Source organism: Sinocyclocheilus rhinocerous, unplaced genomic scaffold, assembly GCF_001515625.1.
Source record: "Sinocyclocheilus rhinocerous isolate Xijiao unplaced genomic scaffold, SAMN03320098_v1.1 scaffold1615, whole genome shotgun sequence".
NCBI lineage: Eukaryota > Metazoa > Chordata > Actinopteri > Cypriniformes > Cyprinidae > Sinocyclocheilus > Sinocyclocheilus rhinocerous.
The window spans coordinates 1758378-1766603 of record NW_015645292.1 but is presented as its reverse complement, the minus strand read 5'-3'; the positions used below and the strand labels follow the sequence as shown (position 1 = coordinate 1766603).

General features: G+C 47.2%; 1 protein-coding gene across 3 annotated transcripts in view; it reads right to left on the bottom strand.

Annotated features, from left to right (window-relative positions):
* The window catches only part of marf1 (meiosis regulator and mRNA stability factor 1), a 20829-nt gene continuing 12603 nt past the window's right edge, over positions 1-8226 (bottom strand). For 2 of the 3 annotated variants that reach the window (XM_016509471.1, XM_016509472.1), the window contains exons 16-27: positions 6949-7130; positions 6649-6869; positions 5173-5315; positions 4946-5079; positions 4024-4226; positions 3720-3947; positions 3408-3641; positions 3113-3337; positions 2961-3021; positions 2362-2457; positions 1960-2282; positions 1-431 (exon numbers count right to left, since the gene is read on the bottom strand). In XM_016509471.1, the coding sequence (XP_016364957.1) occupies positions 360-431; positions 1960-2282; positions 2362-2457; positions 2961-3021; positions 3113-3337; positions 3408-3641; positions 3720-3947; positions 4024-4226; positions 4946-5079; positions 5173-5315; positions 6649-6869; positions 6949-7130 (2122 nt within the window). In that variant the 3' untranslated portion in view covers positions 1-359. The remainder of the gene's footprint in view (positions 432-1959; positions 2283-2361; positions 2458-2960; positions 3022-3112; positions 3338-3407; positions 3642-3719; positions 3948-4023; positions 4227-4945; positions 5080-5172; positions 5316-6648; positions 6870-6948; positions 7131-8226) is intronic. The other variant, XM_016509473.1, reaches the window with a different exon arrangement.

Genomic DNA, 8226 nt, shown 5'->3' with positions numbered 1-8226 from the left:
TAATATTCAGGTGGCAGCCAACACAGATCTTGCAAACCTCTCAGCAGATGTGCAGTCGCACCCCTGTGTGTCGTATGTTTGAGACAAAAGTTCTTCCCTAAATGATCGGAGATGCAGTTCAAGTCCATTCCCAAACAGCTCGTACTGGACTATTAACAGCTGAAAACCATCAGAAAAGCAGCGATATTCGACAAGAGGAACACAACTGAAAGCAGGACACAAAATGATGCTTGTGATATTTATTATACATGACAGAAATTTGGTCATTACATAGAAATAAAAAAAAACTCCTAACAGGACTTTCTAGTGGAGACTAAAATCATACAAGACCTCCAGTGTCTTGAGGCTGAACGTCCACGTTACTTCACATGAAGCTCATTAATTTCAGCGAACGTCACAATCTGAGAGGCTTCTGGGTTCATTGTGGTCGTCTGACAGAAGTGAGAGAGAACACTAAAGATGAGACACACACGTACATCACATCACATTTCTGCATAAATCAAATATATCCATAAACAGCATGAGGCAAACGTTATGCAAACATGCATAAAATCACCGAGACACACGTACTTCAGCTCAGAGTTTCCGCTGGTAGCATTTTGAAGGCTTCCAAAAACATTGGCCAAAGAGAGCCACCCTTAAAAGAAACACGAATGCGTTCAACAGCCGCGGTACGGCACACATGAGCGTTCAGACACAGGATTCTCACAGACAGCCGACGTCTGAGCTCCTCGTGTTGCTGTGAGCCGAAACATACGCCAAACAAAACACATTTACACAAATCAACCCACTGTGACCCTAAGCCGTTAGCAGAAGCGGAGTCCCGCGCCAAGGCTGATACAAGCCATTGTAAAAGCCATCAGAGAGCCGCCGCGGAGAGCAAACCGCAACCGAACACACTAACTCAAGGTTCAAGTAAACAACCTTGGCATTTCCAGAGGAACAGTTACACTGATTAACATCTAATTAGCACGATTTTGCCAAAATGCATAAAAGAAGAAACGCAGTAAAAGCCTGCAGCGACTCATAAACGACCGCTTTCAAACAAGGGTTTATGCACCATGTGCATAGAACTATCAAAGCAACTTCCGGACCAAAAAAAAACATCCGTAAAACGACACACTGCCTCGGCCTGCAGAACACGAGGGTGTTTCTCTTCGGCCCGCTGAACTTCATCACACAGACTCCCATAATTCATCTGGACGCCAGTGAAACTGTAAAACGAGCGTGAATATCCTCCGATAAGCAGCTGAGACGATCTTAAACTAAACACTTCTGTAAGAGTTTCAATAAACACAGACTTCATTCACAATATGAACTTAAGCAATTCGAGACGGGCGGCTTTGACTAATCAATCAGTTAAAAGGGAGGAAGGCCCTTGGATAACAAGCTCTGGCTCTGAAACAGACTTAACACAAAAGCATCTGTGAGTGTTTGAGATCTCAGATTGAAAAAGAATAAAGTGAATTCCACCTTCCAGCAAACTCATTCTTCCATTTCATCAGACGGAGCCCATGTGCTTCAAACAACACAAATAACGTCTCAAAACAAAGGCGCGACAGCACGTCTCAGCAGACGCACGCGGAGGAAAGATTCACAGTTCAGCTCACAGCAGCTCAGAGTGACGTCCACCAATCAGCTGCGGTCTGCACGATTCAGGCCTCAAGCTAACGACTGATAACGAGCAACTGCAGTAAAGAAAAAACATCCCGCGTGGAGGAGCAGTGGGTTGCTTAGCTCCTCGTACTGAGAGAAACACGAATGAAGAACACGAGGTCTGCTGCAGTCCAGACAAACCAAACTTAGAACAGAGTAACGGAATTCACCACACAGAACGTCTGCTAGCCTCACAGAATAACACGCGTCACAAATCTTCCTCATGCTATCAGAGCTCACGTGACCTGCTCAGCATCAGACTGACAGGGCGGATGTGAAGGAGAAATTAGCCGCTAGTTTAACCTTGTTGCGTGCCGTTCGCCGGCCGGGACTGTCTGTGACGCACGTTTTCTTGCCCGAGGGCTCCGCCGCATCGCTCGCTCCGTGATCTGGGCCGTTTTCAGAAGCCGAAGCCACGAGGGGACCGTTGGCCGACTGAGGCTGCCGATCGTGAACCGGCTCTCGTTGAGACGGACCGTGTGGATGCGGCTCGAAGCAGATCAGATCTCTGGGCTGCAGCAGCACCGGGTCGGGCCGCAGCTGAGGAGACGGGAGGCAGGAGGGGACCGGAGCACACAGCAGATCCACCGGAGAACCAGAACCCAGACACAGCAGCTCCAGCTCACCTGTGGGACACACACAGATCGTTAGCTCGCACTGATGAGGACACACAGGCTAACGGAGGGTGATCGGCAGAGTCTTTACCGCTGGCGGGGCTGTCAGCTGACCGGGGCTCTTCATCAGGACACGGCTCGTCTGCAGTGACCACAGGACTGTCTGTGACCGCAGGACTGCCACGAGCTACAAACACACACACACACACGTTCAGCTTGATTTAGTCATGCATTTCCTGCATATCTAATGGAACATACTTTTCTACTCTGAGAACATTCATTGGATTTGGCTCAGTTAATTGTCAGATCATGCTGGATAAAAGTTACTCGTTTTGCTTAGAACTTCATGACAACGATCAGACAGAGTCAGACGTGATCCAGTGTTCCTGTCACCTGTCTGACACCTTGAATTATATTGAACGCATTCATCACATCTTCAGACAAAAACGATTAAATATCTCCTTTTATGCTCCACAGACGAAAGTCATACAGGTTTGGAAGCATGTGTGAGCAAGTAAATGACACAACTAACCCTTTAAAACAGTTATGATAATCTACAAAAAGAAGAAAGTGAGGCTTTGAGCTCTTTCACTGAGCCATTCAGTCATCACATGTACTGTCCATTTTTTAGGAACAGGCAGTTCACAGGAGTGACGGAGACACGGAGGGAAAAGTCAAGGATTCTGCTACCTCTCATGTCGTTCTTCAGGACGATGATCTTTTTGTGACCGTGACCTTTAATCCAGACCACCTGTTCAAAACAGAAAACAGAACGCATTCATCCCAAGGCATTTAATCGAGTGCGCTGAATCACAGCAAAGCTAGCACATGTGTTAGCGCACCTGTGGCACGGCGGCCAGCAGCTCCTCCAGCGTCTTATAGCCGTACGTCTGCGGCTGAAACTCTCGGCCGCTGTATTTGCTGAAGGCGCCGCAGAACTCCGACAGGAAGATCTGGTTATAATGATAGGTGTGCAGCAGTGCTCGGATGCTGCGGGCGAACTGGTAAAGTCTGGTCAGCCTCACACACTCCTCTGCTCCGCCATCGTCCCGCTCGTCTCCGGAGAGCTGCAGAAGAAGAGAGACACTGTCAGCATCAGGACAGACTGGAGCGCTGGATGCGTGTCGTAGCTCGTACCTGCAGCAGGTAAGGCAAGCTCTTTAGCAGCTCGCTCAGAGAGATGAAGCCGTACTCGCATGGGTTGAGCGGTGCGCCGTAGCTGAGCTCGTACCGCTTCCTCAGCTCCTCCACTGCGAGATGATCACGATCCTCAGGAAGTGACATCATCAGTGCCAGCAGCTGAGACGTCAAGGCACGCAGGGACTTCCTGTTAATCAGCTGCACCTCTTTCCCTTCGGGAGCGTCCACCACCTAGAGAGAAAGAGCGCAAAATGTGCCAAAGATCATCTAAGGAGGCTTATCAGTGCAATGAAAGGAAATGACGTTCACCTTCACCACGTGGCAGAGCTTGTTGAGCAGGGCGGGCAGCGTGGCGGCGTCGTAGTCCTGCAGGCGGAGGCTGTAGCCAAACGTCTTGCTGTATTCACTCAGCAGCTGACTGACAGCGAGGCCGGAGTCTCTCTGGGCTCGAAGCAGCTTCACCAGCTGAGCCGCTAACGCTTTCACACACTCCACCTCCGTCAGCGCCAGCAGCCGCTCCTCTCCACACTCCAGCACCTGAGACACAAACACAGCGTGTCAGAAACTGCCGCCGAGCGCTCCAGCACCTTCACATCTGCGCTCGTGTACCGACCAGAAGAACGTCTGGAATGGCCTCAAACAGCTCCATGAGTTTGGTGAAGCCGTAGTAGGAGAGCTTGCACTGGCGCCCGAAATGGTGGTGATACGTGGGGATGAATTTGCTGAAGGGCATCCGGAAGTGAGGCTGATGTCTCAGAAGATCGACCACCTCTTTGCCAAACTGCCGCGTGCGCTCCAGCTCCTCCGCCGTCCGCTCTGAGGGAGACAGACGAGTTCAGCAGGTACACCGTGGCCTAACCAGTCACGACCGCAACACGCTCTACTTCTGTTGGTCGCTTGGTTATTTTTGTGGTGTTGTGCCAGCTAGTCCCGCCCACACCGAAACCTCATTTGACCAAATTAGTGCTCAAAGATGGATGAAGAGAAACAAATCATGGAAGTTTAGAATTAGTTACTATATGATGATCCACAGGGAAAACCATAAAGAGAGTCGGAGTTGACCGAGAAAATCATGTAGTGCATGATGGACACAGACTGATTTTTTAGCTTCAAACTCTGATTCTATTCTGTGGATCGCTATCAGACATGTTTGGTAATTTGAGCCGATTCTAGAACACATTGTTTTCATTTTCACGCGTCTCTTAGCAACGAGGCACATGTTTCTACATGAGTTTGTTTTGAAAGTCTGTTTGCGTGATTATTTAGTTTGCGATGCACAGCTTTTGTCTGTAAACATTCATAAAGTCAGAGAGTGTGTGTGTGCGTGCGTGTATATGTGAGTGTGTGTGAGTGAGTGAGTGTGTGTGATGCCTGTGCAGTGCGTTACAAGTGTGACACAGCATACAAACAGAGCGAAACTGTTCTGATTGGCTGTACTTTGTCACATCAGGCCCCATTTTCACATTGGGTGTGAACGGCCGAACTGCTCGTGTTATGCTGTATCACGCATTCATGTGTTTGCAGCAGTGCTTCACCTCTCTTGGGAACAGAGATGAGCGTGTCACCGTCCTGCTGAGAGACTGTGATCGTCGTGTCTGGAATCTCAGCCAACAGGTCCATCAGATCACACATCCCATAATCCACCACCTGCCAGTTCCTGGAGAAACACCTGACACACACACACACACACACACAGATCAGGATGAAGCAGCAATGCCTCACGCTTCAGCAGCACAGAGAGACGCCGTACTGAGATGCTCACCAGTGATACGCCTGCATGAAGTCCCCGATCACCACCTGTTTACTGGCCTGAAACTTCAGCAACTTCAGCAGGTCTTGAGTGAAGCGTTTGATCTGAGCGCGATGGGTCAGCGTCAACAAACGCTTGGAGCCTAGACCCAGGATCTGCACTCAGACACACACACACACACACATACATATATTAGGGCTGGTAATTTAACACGTTAATTAGATTAATTATGGTGAAAAATAATGCGTTAAAATTATTAACACATTTAACGCACTTGCCCCGCCCCAGACCCACGTGGGTCATCTGACATTGCATACAGCTGATTGATGACAAATATGATGCAGGGCAACAACTCACTGTGTGATGAGCCTCGAGAACGTAGTTGGAATGTCCCTAAAATTCAAGATATGGGGCAAAAATGCCCGTTTGAGTTTTTGTCTCATATTTACATCATATAGTTAAGCAATATCACACGAGCAACATAGGCTAAGTGCAATATCACACAAGTGCAAATACTGATCATATACAACAGTTCAGTAAGTAAGAAGTTAGTGTTATTTTAGACACAATGTTGTCTGTTTTGCTCAATTTTGCCAATGAAAATATAAAGACAAAGCAGAACTGTTCGTCTCCGAGCAACACACAGCGGCATTTCATTTCTTAATGTACGTTTTGAACGAACTGGATGAACCATTTGGCGCGTTGAACCATTGGCCATAGGCGCGTTGGATTTGAAGCGGCGCTGCAAAGACCGATCGGTTTATGACATTAAAGGACCGTGAGAGCGATTCAAAAGCATGCAGAGTCGTCTGCTCTCTATAGCTCTTGCGGTACTTTGATGTCACACAACGATCGATCTGATGCTCCGCTTCAAGTTGAACAAGTCTAATGATTCAATGGACCATTCATACAGAACCATTTACTTCACTCCTGAATGAATCAGCCATTTGAACGAATCAAATGAATGAATAAATGACTTGATGAACTTAATCATTAAGACATTTACCACCACCTACTGGCAGTTTTAGTTTATTATTTAGAGTATCATTTCATTAAAGAAATAATTTCATATTTCCATAGTAATAATAATAAAATTAATAAAATGAATTATTAAAGGTATAGTTCACACACCCAAAAATGACAATTGCGTCAACATTTACTCACCCTCATGGTCCAAAAGAGTACATGTAATAAATTTTATCAAACAATATTTCTTGCTGAAGCTACTTTCTGTAATGTCAGTTTGATGCTTTACACAACAATGACTTTAAATTATCTTTTGAGAGTAATTTCTCAGCCAAATTTGATATGCGATTAATTTGCGATTAATTAAATCGCCACATCATGTAATTAATTGGATTAAAAATTGTAATCGCTTACCAGCCCTAATATATATATATATATTTTAAAGTGGCTGAGGAATCACAGAGAATGTCAAACAGATGTCAAAACTGCGAACTGAATGAAAAGCTGTGCATGTGTTCAGACCTGCAGCACGTGAGGAACGGCCTCCAGCAGTTCCAGCAGTTTGGAGAATCCGTAGTCGGACACACGGCACTGCTTGGCAAAATGGTGGTGATACGCTGGAATGAACTTTGTGATGGGCACCAAACAGGACGGCTGGTTCTTCATCAGATCCACCATCTCTCGGCTGAACTGGATCAGCTGTGGGTTCCCAACCGGACTCTTACTGCGCTGCAGCCACGGATCTGACAAACACACAAACACACATGGGCTTTTTCATTTACGCAGTGGTGATGGCGAGAGAACACACGCACACACACACACCTGCGTTGGGCGGCGGGGGTTTGTTGTGAATCCACTTGATGATCTTGAAGCCGTTCTGGGCCGTTACGATAGTGACTCCAGGGATGCAGGTGATGAGGTGCTCTAACGGGACGCTTCCCTCCAGCTTCCCCTCCTCTGCAACAGCTAAAGGACTGAACTCTGCTGCATAGCATTCTGGGAAACTGTGTACAGACAGAAAACAATCACATGTGCAAGACATTAACGGACCAATGAAATACAGTGGGTTTAGAAGAGAATCAGCCCCCTTTCAAATAATCACATAGTGTTGCTTTGCAGCCTGAAATGAAGAGGGACACAGTTTTTGTTTTATCCAGCTGTATTTACTCAGTGCAACTTATAACATCCAAGTGAAAGATAAAACACCAACATGTCAAAAAAAATAATAAAACAGAATCTGATTATTTTCTATACCCACTGAAACCACGTTAGTGTCTGTGTGTGTGTGTGTGTGTGCGCGTGTGTTTGTGTGTGTGAGTGTGTGAGAGAGAGAGAGAGAGAGAGAGAGTGTGAGAGAGAGAGAGAGAGAGAGAGAGAGAGAGAGAGAGAGAGAGAGAGAGAGAGAGAGAGAGAGAGAGAGAGAGAGAGAGAGAGAGAGAGAGAGAGAGAGAGAGAGAGAGAGAGAGAGAGAGAGAGAGAGAGAGAGAGAGAGAGAGAGAGAGAGAGAGAGAGAGAGAGAGAGAGAGAGAGAGAGAGAGAGAGAGAGAGAGAGAGAGAGAGAGAGAGAGAGAGAGAGAGAGAGAGAGAGAGAGAGAGAGAGAGAGAGAGAGAGAGAGAGAGAGAGAGAGAGAGAGAGAGAGAGAGAGAGAGAGAGAGAGAGAGAGAGAGAGAGAGAGAGAGAGAGAGAGAGAGAGAGAGAGAGAGAGAGAGAGAGAGAGAGAGAGAGAGAGAGAGAGAGAGAGAGAGAGAGAGAGAGAGAGAGAGAGAGAGAGAGAGAGAGAGAGAGAGAGAGAGAGAGAGAGAGAGAGAGAGAGAGAGAGAGAGAGAGAGAGAGAGAGAGAGAGAGAGAGAGAGAGAGAGAGAGAGAGAGAGAGAGAGAGAGAGAGAGAGAGAGAGAGAGAGAGAGAGAGAGAGAGAGAGAGAGAGAGAGAGAGAGAGAGAGAGAGAGAGAGAGAGAGAGAGAGAGAGAGAGAGAGAGAGAGAGAGAGAGAGAGAGAGAGAGAGAGAGAGAGAGAGAGAGAGAGAGAGAGAGAGAGAGAGAGAGAGAGAGAGAGAGAGAGAGAGAGAGAGAGAGAGAGAGAGAGAGAGAGAGAGAGAGAG